The following is a 16,140-nucleotide window of genomic DNA, read 5'->3' on the forward strand; positions in this document are numbered from 1 at the left end:
TAATGTGTATGTATGGGGGCCTCCAGACTTTCCCAACTGTTCTTACTGTTCCCTGATCCGTTTGTTTGGTGGGAGATAAGCTGCTAGGGAACATAGAGAAGCTCGGCCAACTTGGACATTCCCGTATACAGGGGAGACAAGAGAGATAGATGTCACCAGATTGATAGCTTGGCCTGAGCTATCTAATGTGTATGGACAGCTTTAGGGAAACGGCTCACTGGGCAGATAGCTCAATGGACAGGCCTTTTCCACTTCAGTTGGGTAGAGGTTCCCATTCTTTCCCATTCCTCAACTCACCCCAATGAGAGGCATGCCTCCATCCATGCTTTAATGTATATTTAGGGGTCTTTTATTTTCAAGGAAATGTTTCCCGTAACATAAGTGACCAAGTGATGTAGTAGTCAGAGGTGGAAGAGGGGAAAAGGACATTGGGGCTTTGTAGCCTGGTAAAAATTGAGACCTTGCGGCTATGCCACTGGTCTTCAAGTAATGAATCAAAATACTGATCAAAATACTGCCGGGAGACACTTCAAGTCTCAGACACTGCAGGACTTTACTAGACACAATCTCATTTTCACACTATTGTGCCAATGAGTGACTGCAGATTTTAAATCATTTGTTTCAGCCTTCTTGCAGTTTACATGAAAAATCTGTTAAAGACACAAAATCTCAAGGCAGGGTATACATTTTAATGACAAAAAATAATTATATATATATATATATATATATATATATTCATTCAGGAACATAGAAAGGAAATTCTAAACCATCACTGCCATGTATACCAATGGACAATATAACGGACAACTCGGCAAGTACAATTGTGAAATGAACGAAAGAATCAAAAGAGACCGATGTATTCATGTGTAATTCACAGGTAATTATCATGCGGCCACATTTGTGACTTATTACAAGTCTGTAGCGCACAACCATGTTGTACCTCTATTGGATTATAGAACCAGAAACACATGGGCTACTTGCACAATGAACATGTCTGTAGGAACCTGTTCCCTCACCACCAAGAAACTTGAAGACACAAAAGAGCACAGTGAGGTCAAAAATACTCTGTTGTAAAAAAATCACAGTAATAAGCAAGTGCTAGTCAAAATATGGAATAAACAGGGTATTTAGTTGATACTTTTTTTTGCAAAAAAATGTATATTAAGCTGCTCCCCCAATCGTCAAGGTATACCCATATAGAGCAGTCCTACCTAATGTATATAATCCCTATCTGATATATTTAAAAACCTGATCATCTGTATAGTACCTGTATAAGCAGGGTTCAGAGAGGGAATTTTCATGTGGACATGCTGACACAAAAGAGCACAGTGAGGTCAAGCTGTTCCATCCAGCATGTCCACATGAAAATGTGCTAGTCAAATTTCCACATGAAAATTCCCTCTCTGAACCCTGCTTATACAGGTACTATACAGATGATCAGGTTTTTAAATACATCAGATAGGGATTATATACATTAGGTAGGACTGCTCTATATGGGTATACCTTAACGATTGGTGGAGCAGCTTAGTATACATTTTTTTGCAAAAAAACGTATCAACTAAATACCCTGTTTCTTCCATCTTTTGACTAGCACTTGCTTATTACTGTGATTTTTTTTTACAACAGAGTATTTTTGACCTCACTGTGCTCTTTTGTGTCTTCAAGTTTCTTGGTGGTGTGTGAACAGGTTCCTACAGACATGTTCATTGTGCAAGTAGCCCATGTGTTTCTGGTTCTGTAATTGTTCTCTTGATTCTACAAGACTAGGGAGTCCACCACTCCTTATGAGTATTTTTGACCTCACTGTGTTCTTTTGTGTCCTCTATTTGATTATGCAGTAGCTACCTTGGCCATTAGTACGTCTGTACCAGCACTTTATTAATCTATTTAACCCTACACATGAATACACCGGTTAGACTACCACTGCAGTAATTGGACTTTAACTGTGGTATTGTGATATATATGAGCAATCATTTGGCTTTATTAATTTGTCATTGAATACTGTATTTAATCCTCACATGTTATCACACCATTTGTGCAATTAACTCTTATCGTCCCCCGGTACAGTGCCCCCCTTTTTTGGTATTTTGTTCCCCCTCTACCCCATGTTGCTGTAAATTCTCAATAAATTTCATTATTTCATATATTATTGGACACCATCCCGGTCTTTTTTGTTTTTTTCATTCATTTCACAATGAAAAATCTCTTGCAACCCATGGAAAGCTCACAGCAGGCAGGACAGCTCCTCACAGGTTTTACACGGCCTTTTAATTACGGTATCTATATTCATTATATTTCGAGCTTTTTAAATACTTTTTTTTTTAATTATGGCTTGCAAGAATAAATTACTTGTAGCTCATGTTTCCACCTGCTGCTTATACTGTATATCCAGTGTTAGGGTATGATTCCATGGGCAGAAACTGGCAGCGCTTTGAACGCAGCACATGTCCGCTCTGTCCAAACTGCTGGCGGCTTTTGAACGCCGGTGATTCCGCATGTGTTCCCTGCACGCATACTGGAGATGGGATTTCATGAAACCCCATCCACTATGCTGTAACATCTGGCCGCTGCGGCTGTACGCAGTGTCTAATCGGCAGCGTTTATTGATCGTGGAAACATACCCTTACATGTGGATCTTTGGATACAGAGTGGAGATGTTTAGCCCACTTTTGCAGGTTGGCCAGCGGTCTTTACAGTGGTGAGCAGGGCTGCTAATACACTGTGCTTTATGCTTTGGCCACACTGATGGCAATCAATCCTACTCAATGTATTCATGTAGGTTCACTTCTACATGGAGAACAAGACTTTAATGCGTCATTTCAAACACTTTAACCCTTTAGAGGGAACATGTCAGCTACAACAGAATGTTAATTGCTCGCACATATAGTGGTAAGCTGCAGGTAAAGAAGTTTAACCAGGATTTGCTGCGTTACTGGAAGAATGGCTATTGGGAGAAAATGACTTCTTTTGATCGAGACATGTAGAGGATTAATGTGCCAGTTGGCACATCCACCAATAAGGCAGATGAGGCAGGAGTAAGGGCAGGAGCACACAACCGTATACAGTACTTTGTGCAATCCGACAAAACATCAGATTACACCTGGACCAATGTTAGGTTATGGAGCCATGCACAGCCCAGATTTTTCCTTGAGAATCGGATTTTCTCAGATGAGAGAACACACAGTCTTCCGCACCTAGCCTAAGGCTAAGTAATTCAGCCCTGCTCCTGCTGTTGATTAGCCTGGTGAAAATATACATCGCAGAACAGAGCTGAAACTGGAGGCCAGTTGCAACATACATTTTCTACGCTGGTTGTGAAACAGTTAATGGGACAATAGTGATCAACTTCTCCAAGTTCTTATTACAAGGGAGAGAGAATGTGAAGCTAAGAGCTGGTGGATCCTAACCCTATGTCATACCAGGATAATTCAGATTAAGTAAATCAAGCCATACCAGTATTTCCTTCAATGTCTCTGCTGAAGTGAACCCCTTGGCTTGATGATCGCTGCAATGGGGCATGTTTACGAACACTATTCCAGTCCACATGACTGACGTCAGACCGGGATCTGTTGTGCCCTCGTCTAAATTTTGGAATCTCTTCATTGAGGGCTCCTGTGTCATTAACTGAACGAGGTCTGTCACGTCTGCGATGACAAGCAGTAAAAAAATTAAACGCGGAAGAGTCTTTTTCTTCTCCAGCCAACGATGATATATCTGAAAATGTTCGTCTGGTTGATGAAAAATGTTCTTTGGCGTGAAAACCATTCTTTGCTTTGGCATCAAACAGGCTACTTTTACACCTCTCCCAAATGATGCTTTGCTGTGAGTTGGCATTTTGACCATCGGCATGCTGCTTGATCTTATCAGAAATGTCATTTCCCAGGAGTTCTGGAACTTCGTGAATGCCAAAGACTTCTGGCTGATGACCCACGTGCTCCAAATTATCAAATGAATTGAAGAAGTCTTCAGTGACTTCAAGTGCTGGACTGATGTCGTCCACTTCCAATGCTTCCATGTTTTGCTGATTTAGTTACTCTCCATACATTACTAGCCTTGATAGCCAACTATGACCAGATGAAACTGGAGTCGTCTCAAGTTCATACCCTGTTTGAAAACAAAAAAACGACACATTCATTTCTAATAAGTTACAGTGTAAATTCCTTACATACAACATATGCCAAGAGCTCCCACACATCCTAACATTTATACTGCATTTCAGTACTATTTGGGATCTACTGGGCGCCAAATGTCTATAGGAAGCACAAATCCTAAAGTTGTCCAGGGACAAATGTCTAATGCTCACACAGAACTTTAAAGGGAACATGTCACAATATTTATTTTTTTACTATATGTAATTTATGATAAAAAAAGATTTACGACTGTTTAAAATTAACTGTTACTTTTCTACTCAGCCACTGGGGGTCGCTATTTTAGTTGCAGTTCTGTAAGTGTCTGAGCTAATACAGCAGCCACAGGCCATAGGAGCCTGGGTATGGTGGCCATCCTACCTCCTGTACCGAGGATGCCTCATCTGTGAGCTTGGCATTCCCCCGGCTGCAGATGGAGTCTGGCGTCATTTTATTGTAGCCCAGGGCAGGGCTCCTTCTGGCATTGGTCTGTTCAGGTACCCCCAGGACCAGATACAAGTAACAGTGGCTAAGCAATCTAGTAACTTAGGAGGAGGCGTTTAGAGGGGGAATGTAGTCAGCGCGCCCTCTACCCAACAATCGTCACCGCTCAACTGTAAAAAATGAAAAAATGTAATGCTCCAAAAACTACATTTTCCCACATTTAAATTATAGAAAATAAAATATTTACAATAAATACAAACTAACATTTTCCCACACAAGAAATGCCTCTCCCAAAAAACATTAAACAAAAAGTAATCAGAATATCATCTGTACTCTAAATAAAAACATTTCTACATGTATGAAAAAAGCCCCAACAAGCCTCCACTGACTGAGAAATTAAAACATTATAGGTCTCAGAAAATGGCGACACATACTATTTTTTACAAACTTTTTGATTTCAAGTTTTCTATCGCCATCTTATGAGGACTTGGGGGATTATTTTACATTCCCATTGTATTATTATTTCAAAACATGTGAGGCTGCGGATGAGGCACTGACGTATAACTAGTGAGGAAAGGTTGTGTCTGACACCAGGTAGGGACGTCCTGTGACTGGCACTATAAGGCCGGAGTCACACTACAGCGAGATACGGCCGAGTCTGGCAGGTTAAAACCAAGCTCTGGCAGCGGCAGTCCGGAACGGAGAGTGTGGCTCCATGTATTGCTATGCGCCTGCACGCTCCGCTCGAGTGCCGGTGCCAGAGCTTGGTTTTAACCTGCCAGACTCGGCCGTATCTCGCTGTGTGAGATCCCGCCCTTATTCACACTCCATCTTGGATTTCAAGAACATGCACAATCCTATTGTTTTTATTGGAGATAACCAACTACCAGATGTGCAGAGCAGAAGCTTTATCCCTGTGGACTATAGATACCAAAATAATATGCTTTTCATGGTAAGAACCTCGTCATGCTGAAGTGAGTCCCTTTACCAAGTACAGTAGCAGCAAACTTTAGACCAGGCCTCGAAAAAGCACAACCTACAGGCAACATCCGGCCCTTTGGCTGTTCCTATCCGGCCTGCAGACCAGGACAGCTTGAAACAGTGATGTCCTGCACCACACAGACATCCTCCACCTGGTATCTAAATTTTACCGGTATCTACATCCAGATGGTAGTGAATGTAAAACTGTGGGGACATCATACTGCATAAGGTGCTGTGTGCGGACATCATACTGCATAAGGTGCTGTGTGGGGACATCATACTGCATAAGGTGCTGTGTGGGGACATCATACTGTGTAATGGGCTAAGTGGGAACATCATACTGCATAAGGTGCTGTGTGGGGACATTATACTGTGTAATGGGCTAAGTGGGAACATCCTACTGCATAAGGTGCTGTGTGGGGACATCATACTGTGTAATGGGCTAAGTGGGAACATCATACTGCATAAGGTGCTGTGTGGGGACATCATACTGTGTAATGGGCTAAGTGGGAACATCATACTGCATAAGGTGCTGTGTGGGGACATCATACTGTGTAATGGGCTAAGTGGGAACATCATACTGCATAAGGTGCTGTGTGGGGACATTATACTGTGTAATGGGCTAAGTGGGAACATCATACTGCATAAGGTGCTGTGTTGGGACATCATAATGTGTAATGGGCTAAGTGGTAACATCATACGGCATAAGGTGCTGTGTTGGGACATCATACTGTGTAATGGGCTAAGTGGGAACATCATACTGCATAAGGTGCTGTGTTGGGACATCATACTGTGTAATGGGCTAAGTGGGAACATCATACTGCATAAGGTGCTGTGTGGGGACATTATACTGTGTAATGGGCTAAGTGGGAACATCCTACTGCATAAGGTGCTGTGTGGGGACATCATACTGTGTAATGGGCTAAGTGGGAACATCATACTGCATAAGGTGCTGTGTGGGGACATTATACTGTGTAATGGGCTAAGTGGGAACATCATACTGCATAAGGTGCTGTGTGGGGACATCATAATGTGTAATGGGCTAAGTGGGAACATCATACTGCATAAGGTGCTGTGTTGGGACATCATACTGTGTAATGGGCTAAGTGGGAACATCATACTGCATAAGGTGCTGTGTTGGGACATCATACTGCGTAATGGGCTAAGTGGGAACATCATACTGCATAAGGTGCTGTGTGCGGACATCATACTGCGTAATGGGCTAAGTGGGAACATCATACTGCATAAGGTGCTGTGTTGGGACATCATACTGTGTAATGGGCTAAGTGGGAACATCATACTGCATAAGGTGCTGGGTGGGGACATCATACTGCGTAATGGGCTAAGTGGGAACATCATACTGCATAAGGTGCTGTGTGCGGACATCATACTGCGTAATGGGCTAAGTGGGAACATCATACTGCATAAGGTGCTGTGTTGGGACATCATACTGTGTAATGGGCTAAGTGGGAACATCATACTGCATAAGGTGCTGGGTGGGGACATCATACTATGTAATGGGCTAAGTGGGAACATCATACTGCATAAGGTGCTGTGTGGGGACATCATACTGTGTAATGGGCTAAGTGGGAACATCATACTGCATAAGGTGCTGTGTTGGGACATCATACTGTGTAATGGGCTAAGTGGGAACATCATACTGCATAAGGTGCTGTGTGGGGACATCATACTGTGCAATGGGCTAAGTGGGATCATCATACTGCATAAGGTGCTGGGTGGGGACATCATACTGTGTAATGGGCTAAGTGGGAACATCATACTGCATAAGGTGCTGGGTGGGGACATCATACTGTGTAATGGGCTAAGTGGGAACATCATACGGCATAAGGTGCTGTGTGGGGACATCATACTGTGCAATGGGCTAAGTGGGAACATCATACTGCATAAGGTGCTGGGTGGGGACATCATACTTTGTAATGGGCTAAGTGGGAACATCATACTGCATAAGGTGCTGTGTGGGGACATCATACTGTGTAATGGGCTAAGTGGGAACATCATACTGCATAAGGTGCTGTGTGGGGACATCATACTGTGCAATGGGCTAACTGGGAACATCATACTGCATAAGGTGCTGGGTGGGGACATCATACTGTGTAATGGGCTAAGTGGGAACATCATACTGCATAAGGTGCTGGGTGGGGACATCATACTGTGTAATGGGCTAAGTGGGAACATCATACGGCATAAGGTGCTGTGTGGGGACATCATACTGTGCAATGGGCTAAGTGGGAACATCATACTGCATAAGGTGCTGGGTGGGGACATCATACTGTGTAATGGGCTAAGTGGGAACATCATACTGCATAAGGTGCTGTGTGGGGACATCATACTGTGTAATGGGCTAAGTGGGAACATCATATTGCATAAGGTGCTGTGTTGGGACATCATACTGTGTAATGGGCTAAGTGGGAACATCATACTGCATAAGGTGCTGTGTGGGGACATCATACTGTGTAATGGGCTAAGTGGGAACATCATACTGCATAAGGTGCTGTGTTGGGACATCATACTGTGTAATGGGCTAAGTGGTAACATCATACGGCATAAGGTGCTGTGTGGGGACATCATACTGTGTAATGGGCTAAGTGGGAACATCATACTGCATAAGGTGCTGTGTGGGGACATCTTGCTGTGTAATGTGGGAACATCCTACTGTGCGAGGGGTTATGTGGGGACATCATACTGTGTGAGGGGTTATGTGGGAACATCACAGTCTCTGGGGAGCATCACATTGTGTTGAGAGCTTTTGATCAAGGTACAATAAGAGTAGTACTATGATTTACTTTTTTTTTTACTTTAAATGATATAGTTTTGACTAGGTGCTACTGGTAAGAATACATGTTACAATGATCCTTATTGGAACATATTTTGGCAACAGCACCTAGTCAGCTGGACTCTCCTACAGGGAAATCCATAGAAACCGACCTAGCGGGGGAAATCATACTGTATATAGAGCACTGTGGGGGTCATCAAACTGTCCATAAGGGACTGTAGGAATATCATACTGTATACAGAGGGCTCTTGGAGAAATCATATTGTATATAGGAAGCTGTGGGAACAACACAGGGTTGGATTTATGAAGAATAAGTCATGTCTAACCAACATGTTGGGTTTCTATGAGGAGGTAAGTGCAAATCTGGATGCTGGTAATGCGGCTGACGTGATTTTCTGGACTTTACAAAGGCATTTTATACTGTACCACATAACAGCCTTATACTGAAGCTACAGAAACAAGGACTGGGGAAACTATATGCAGATAAGTAAGGAATTGGCTAAATGACAGGAAATAAAGAGTCATCATATTGCTACATATACATTAAATGGAAGTATACTCGGGACTACAGAACAGGAGAAAGACTGGGTATTCTCTTTACTGTGCAGCATTACTCAATGTCAAGCAGCAGCCGCAGTTTTGGGCTCCACATTTTAAAAAGGACATTCAGAAGTTAGAATCAGTCCAAAGGCAGACAACTAGGTTATTACAAGGGATTGAAGCCTCTCACATGATGAGAGGTTGGAAAAGTTGGGCTTTTAGCAAGGCTGGTTGGGTTTTTAGTGGGCTTGCTAGAAGTTGGGCTTTAGAAAAAAAGACACCTCAGAAGGGATCTCATTTTTATGTATAAACTAGCTGAAGAGCCCGGCGTTGCCTGGGCATAGTAAATATCTGTGGTTAGTTATAGCACGTCACTTCTCTTATTTTCCCATCACGCCTCTCATTTTCCCAATCACATCTTTAATTTTCCCCCTCACATCTCTCATTTTCTCCCTCACACCTCTCATTTTCTCCCTCACTCCTCTCATTCCCGCCTAACACTTGTCATTTTGACCTCACATCTGTCATTTTCCGATCACTACACTATTTTCCCTCACTCCTCTCATTTTGCACTCACACCTTTTCATTTTCACCTCACACCTCTCATTTTCACCTCAGTATATACATGTTTGTCATCTCCCTTATATATAGTATACACCTGTATGTCATCTCCTGTATATAGTATATACCTGTATGTCATCTCCCCTGTATATAGTATATACCTGCTGTGTGTCATCTCCCCTGTATATAGTATATACCTGTATGTCATCTCCTCCTATATATAGTATATACCTGTATGTCATCTCCTCCTAAATATAGTATATACCTGTATGTCATCTCCTCCTATATATAGTATATACCTGTATGTCATCTCCTGCTGTATATAGTATATACCTGTGTGTCATCTCCCCTGTATATAGTATATATCTGTGCGTCATCTCCTCCTGTATATAGTATATACCTGTATGTCATCTTCTATATATAGCATATACCTGTATGTCATCTCCTCCTGTATATAGTATATACCTGTAGGAAATCTGCTCCTGTATATAGTATATACCTGTGTGTCATCTCCTCCTGTATATAGTATATACCTGTATGTCATCTCCTCCTGTATATAGTATGTACCTGTATGTCATCTCCTCCTTTATATAGTATATACCTGTGTGTCATCTCTCCTGTATATAGTATATATCTGTGTGTCATCTCCCCTGTATATAGTATATACCTGTGTGATCTCCTGTATTAGACCTCGTTAACACGTTATTTGCTCAGTATTTTTACCTCAGTATTTGTAAGATAAATTGGCAGCCTGATAAATCCCGAGCCAACAGGAAGCCCTCCCCCTGGCAGTATATGTTAGCTCACACATACACATAATAGACAGGTTATGTGACTGACAGCTGCCGTATTTCCTATATGGTACATTTGTTGCTCTTGTAGTTTGTCTGCTTATTAATCAGATTTTTATTTTTGAAGGCTAATACCAGACTTGTGTGTGTTTTAGGGCGAGTTTCGTTTGTCAAGTTGTGTGTGTTGAGTTGTGTGTGGCGACATGCATGTAGCGACTTTTGTGAGATGAGTTTTGTGTGGCAACATGCGTGTAGCAACTTTTTGTGTGTCGAGTTGCATGTGACAGGTTAGTGTAGCAAGTTGTGTGCAGCAAGTTTTGCGCATGGCGAGTTTTGCGCGTGGTGAGTTTTAGGTCTGGTGCCTTTTGAGTATGTGCAAGTTTTGTGTGAGGCAACTTTTGCATGTGTTGCAAATTTTGTGCATGTGGCAATTTTTCCGCATGTGCAAGTTTTGCGTGTGGCGAGTTTTCCATGAGGTGAGTTTTGCACTTGTGGCGAGTTTTGCGTGAGCCTATTTTTTGCATGTGGCGAGTTTTGCGCGTGGTGAGTTTTGAGCGGCGACTTTTGTGTTTCGACTTTTATGTGGCGAGGTTGGTGTATGTGTGGTGAAATGTGTGCTGAGGGTGGTATATGTGTTCAAGCACGTGGTAGTGTGTGGCGCATTTTGTGTGTGTGTTCATATCCCCGTGTGTGGTGAGTATCCCATGTCGGGGTCCCACCTTAGCAACTATACGGTATATACTCTTTGGCGCCATTGCTCTCACTCTTTAAGTCCCCCTTGTTCACATCTGGCAGCTGTCAATTTGCCTCCAACACTTTTCCCTTCACTTTTCCCCATTATGTAGATAGGGGAAAAATAGTTTGGTGAATTGGAAAGCGCGGAGTTAAAATTTCACCTCACAACGTAGCCTATGACGCTCTCAGGGTCCAGACGTGTGACTGTGCAAAATTTTGTTTCTGTAGCTGCGACGCCTCCAACACTTTTCCTTTCACTTTTTTCCCCATTATGTAGATAGGGGCAAAATTGTTTGGTGAATTGGAACGCGCGGGGTTAAAATTTCGCCTCACAATATAGCCTATGACGCTCTCGGGGTCCAGACGTGTGACTGTGCAAAATTTTTTGGCTGTAGCTGCGACGGTGCAGATGCCAATCCCGGACATACACACACACACACACACACACACACATTCAGCTTTATATAGTAGATATATGTGTGGTCAGCACAGAGGACTGGCACATGACTTATTCCTTCCAATGACCATACTGAGGACTAGGGGGCTAGAGGGCACTCATACCGAGCAGAAGAAAAGTGACTCCGGCAACCAAATAGTAAAGGGTTCTTTACAGTTAGAGCAGTCAGAATGGGGAATGCCAGACCACAAGAGGTAGTAATGGTAGAAACTAGGGTTGAGCGAAATGGGTCGTTCATTTTCAAAAGTCGCCGACTTTTAGCAAAGTCGGGTTTCATGACCCCTGTGCGGGGTCGGCCATGCGGTACGCGACTTTCGCGCCAAAGTCGCGTTTCAATGACGCGAAAAGCGCCATTTCTCAGCCAATAAAGGTAAACGCAGAGTGTGGGCAGCGTGATGACATAGGTCCTGGTCCCCACCATCTTAGAGAAGGGCATTGCAGTGATTGGCTTGCTGTCTGCGGCGTCACAGGGGCTATAAAGTGGCGTTCCCGCCGACCGCCATGTTACTGCTGCTGATCTGACCTTAGGGAGAGGTTGCTGCCGCTTCGTCAGAAGCAGGGATAGCGTTAGGCAGGGTCCATTAACCACCAAACCGCTTGTGCTGTAGCGATTTCCACTGCCCAACACCACCTTCGGTGTGCAGGGACAGTGGAAGCTACATTTTTTTTTTTTTCCCCTCAGCGCTGTAGCTCATTGGGCTGCCCTAGAAGGCTCCCTGATAGCTGCATTGCTGTGTGTACGCCGCTGTGCAAACCAACTGCTTTTTTCAAAGCACAAATCCTCTTGTTCCTTCCTTTCTGCACAGCTATCTTTTTGGTTTGTCCACACTTTTTATTTAATTTGTGCATCAGTCCACTCCTTATTGCTGCCTGCCATACCTGGCTGAGATTACTGCAGGGAGATAGTAATTGTTGGACACTCCCTGTTTTTTTTTTTTTTTTTGTGGGAGATTAAGATTGACATTTCTGCTAGAGTGCCATCCCTGTGTGTGCCATCTCTCACTCAGTGGGCCATAGAAAGCCTATTTATTTTTTTGCTTGATTTGGGTTATAAAATCTACCTGAAAAAATCACTACCATCAATCAGTGGGAGAAAAATATTGGCCTCAGGGCTTGTGTGCCACTCCTGACTCCTGTGTGTGCCATCTCTCAGTCAGTGGGCCATAGAAAGCCTATTTATTTTTTTGCTTGATTTGGGTTCTAAAATCTACCTGAAAAAATCACTACATCAATCAGTGGGAGAAAAATATTGGCCTCAGGGCTTGTGTGCCACTCCTGACTCCTGTGCGCATCATCACTCACTCAGTGGGCCATAGAAAGCCTATTTTTTTTTTTTTTTGCTTTATTTGGGTTCTAAATTCTACCTGAGAAAATCAATAAATCAATCAGTGGGAGATTAATATTGGCCTTTGGGCTTGTGTGCCAGTCCTAAGCGTGCCATCTCTCTCTCTCAGATAGTGGGCCATAGAAAGCCTATTTATTATTTTTTTTATTGGGTTTATAAATTTTCCCTGGAACAAAAAAAAAAAAAGTGGGAGATTAATATTGGCCTCTGGGCTTGTGTGCCAGTCCTGAGCGTGCCATCTCTCTCACAAATAGTGGGCCATAGAAAGCCTATTTATTTTTTTTTTTTTGGTTTTATAAATTCTCCCTGAAAAAAAAAAGGGAGATTAATATTGGCCTTTGGGCTTGTGTGCCAGTCCTAAGCGTGCCATCTCTCTCTCTCAGATAGTGGGCCATAGAAAGCCTATTTATTATTTTTTTATTGGGTTTATAAATTTTCCCTGAAAAAAAATAAAAAGTGGGAGATTAATATTGGCCTCTGGGCTTGTGTGCCAGTCCTGAGCGTGCCATCTCTCTCACAAATAGTGGGCCATAGAAAGCCTATTTATTTTTTTGGTTGATTTGGGTTCTAAATTCTACCTGAAAAAAATCAATAAATCAATCAGTGGGAGATAAATATTGGCCTCTGGGCTTGTGTGCCACTCCTGACTCCTGTGTGCGTCATCTCTCACTCAGTGGGCCATAGAAAGCCTATTTTTTGTTTTATTTGTTTTATAAATTCTCCCTGAAAAAATCATTTTTATTTTATTTGGTTTCTAAATTCTTCCTGAAAAAATCATTTTTTTTTTTTACTATTTTTTTTTTCTAAAGTCTCCCTGAAATAAAACAAAAAAAAACAAATCAGTGGGAGATTAATATTGCCCTTTCTGCTTGTGTGCCAGTCTTGACTCCTGGGTGTGCCATCTCTCTCTCTCTCTCCAATTGTGGGCCATAGAAAGCCTATTATTTTTTTAGCTTGATTTGGGTTCCAAAATCTACCTGAAAAAATCACTACATCAATCAGTGGGAGATAAATATTGGCCTCTGGGCTTGTGTGCCACTCCTGACTCCTGTGTGCGTCATCTCTCACTCAGTGGGCCATAGAAAGCCTTTTTTTGTTTTATTTGTTTTCTAAATTCTCCCTGAAAAAATCATTTTATTTTATTTGGTTTCTAAATTCTTCCTGAAAAAATCATTTTATTCTATTTTTTTTTTCCTAAAGTCTCCCTGAAAAAAAAAAAAAATCAAATCAGTGGGAGATTAATATTTACATTTGTGCTTCAGTGACAGTCCTGCGTGTGTGGCATCTCTCTCATTTGTTGCCACCAACAACAGAGTGTGTAACATTGTGCCTGATTTTCGTTGTGGTCTCACTCACCTGTAAAGGGGTAGCTAAATCATACTGAAGTTATAGCTCACCGTGTAAGTTGTGTGACAGCAACAAATACCGTTAGTTTGGTTAAGTTTTTAAAACAATGAGGAAGTCTGGTGGAAGAGGTCGTGGCCGGGGGCGTTCATTGTCAGCTGGTAATGAGGGTAGTGGTAGTGGTGGAGCATCAGCTGGTCGTGGGAAAAAAAATATTGCACCTAAGTCTGGAGCTGTGGAGCCAGGTTCGTCGTCTGGCTACACAAGGCCTCGAACGCTCCCTTTTCTGGGAGTAGGAAAACCGCTTTTAAAGCCGGAGCAGCAAGAGCAAGTTTTGGCTTATCTTGCTGACTCAGCCTCTAGCTCTTTTGCCTCCTCTCGTGAAACTGGTAAATGTCAAAGCAGCGCGTCGTTAGTGGATGTTCACGGTCAGGGACAAGTCGCTTCCTTTTCCTCTTCAGCAAAAACAACAACAGAGAAGAATGCAGCAGGCGACACAACGGGTTACTCCATGGAGCTCTTTACACATACCGTCCCTGGCTTAGAAAGTGAAGCAGTTAACAGTCCATGCCCATTACAAGTTGAATCTGACATGGAGTGCACTGATGCACAGCCACAGCCAGACTACTATGCTGGTCCTTTGACTCAGACCACAACATTGCCCTCGCAGGGTAATGATCAAGAATCAGACCCTGATGAGACTATGTTGCCCCATCACGAACGCTATACCACCGACCGACACGGTGACACAGACGAAGTTGCACACGAGCTACAAGAAGAGGTAATAGATGACCCAGTTCTTGACCCCGATTGGCAGCCATTGGGGGAACGGGGTGCAGGCGGCAGCAGTTCTGAAGCGGAGGAGGAGGGGCCGCAGCAGGCATCAACATCGCAACAGGTTCCATCTGCCGGGCCCGTATCTTGCCCAAAACGCGTGGCAAAGCCAAAACCTGTTGGAGGACAGCGTGGCCATCCGGTTAAAGCTCAGTCTGCAATGCCTGAAAAGGTATCCGATGCTAGAAAGAGTGCAGTCTGGCATTTTTTTAAACAACATCCAATTGATCAGCGCAAAGTCATCTGTCAAAAATGTTCAACTACCTTAAGCAGAGGACAGAATCTGAAAAGTCTCAATACAAGTTGCATGCATAGACATTTAACCACCATGCATTTGCAAGCCTGGACTAACTACCAAACGTCCCTTAAGGTTGTAGCACCCTCGGCCAATGAAGCTAGTCAGCAACGCAACATCCCTTCCGGCAGTGTAGGGCCACCATTTTCCGCACCACCTGCAGTATCTGTGCAGGTTTCTTTGCCAGGCCAAAGCAGTCAGGGTCAGGGAATCACCAGTTTCGTAGTAGGAAACACTGCATCTAGGGCACTGGCGGCAACAATACCATCTCCCACCGTCTCTCAGTCTGCCATGTCCACCGGCACCCCCGCTAGTTCCACGATCTCCAGCTCTCCAGTCCAGCTCACCCTACATGAGACTATGGTTAGAAAAAGGAAGTACTTAGCCTCGCATCCGCGTACACAGGGTTTGAACGCCCACATAGCTAGACTAATCTCGTTAGAGATGATGCCCTACCGGTTAGTTGAAAGCGAAGCTTTCAAAGCCCTGATGGACTACGCTGTACCACGCTACGAGCTACCCAGTCGACACTTTTTTTCCAGAAAAGCCATCCCAGCCCTCCACCAGCATGTTAAAGAGCGCATCGTCCATGCACTCAGGCAATCTGTGAGCACAAAGGTGCACCTGACAACAGATGCATGGACCAGTAGGCATGGCCAGGGACGTTACGTGTCCATCACGGCACACTGGGTGAATGTTGTGGATGCAGGGTCCACAGGGGACAGCAAGTTTGGGACAGTTCTGCCTAGCCCACGGTCTAGGAAACAGTTGGCTGTAGCCGTTCGCACCCCCTCCTCCTCCTCTTCGTCCTCCTGCAGAAGCGAGAGCTCGTCCACAGACCGCAGTCGCACAACCACTCCATCCGCAGCTGCCACTGTTGCACACCAGGTCT

At 43.6% G+C, this 16,140-nt stretch overlaps 1 protein-coding gene across 16 annotated transcripts in view; it reads right to left on the minus strand.

Moving 5' to 3' along the window:
- PLEKHM3 (pleckstrin homology domain containing M3) overlaps positions 1–16,140 on the minus strand; it is a 553,542-nt gene that overhangs the window by 484,792 nt on the left and 52,610 nt on the right. For all 16 annotated transcript variants that reach the window (XM_069733722.1, XM_069733726.1, XM_069733725.1 and 13 more), the window contains one exon: positions 3,454–4,104. In XM_069733722.1, the coding sequence (XP_069589823.1) occupies positions 3,454–4,015 (562 nt within the window). In that variant the 5' untranslated portion in view covers positions 4,016–4,104. The remainder of the gene's footprint in view (positions 1–3,453; positions 4,105–16,140) is intronic.

This window comes from Ranitomeya imitator, chromosome 7 (assembly GCF_032444005.1).
Source record: "Ranitomeya imitator isolate aRanImi1 chromosome 7, aRanImi1.pri, whole genome shotgun sequence".
NCBI classification, from domain to species: domain Eukaryota; kingdom Metazoa; phylum Chordata; class Amphibia; order Anura; family Dendrobatidae; genus Ranitomeya; species Ranitomeya imitator.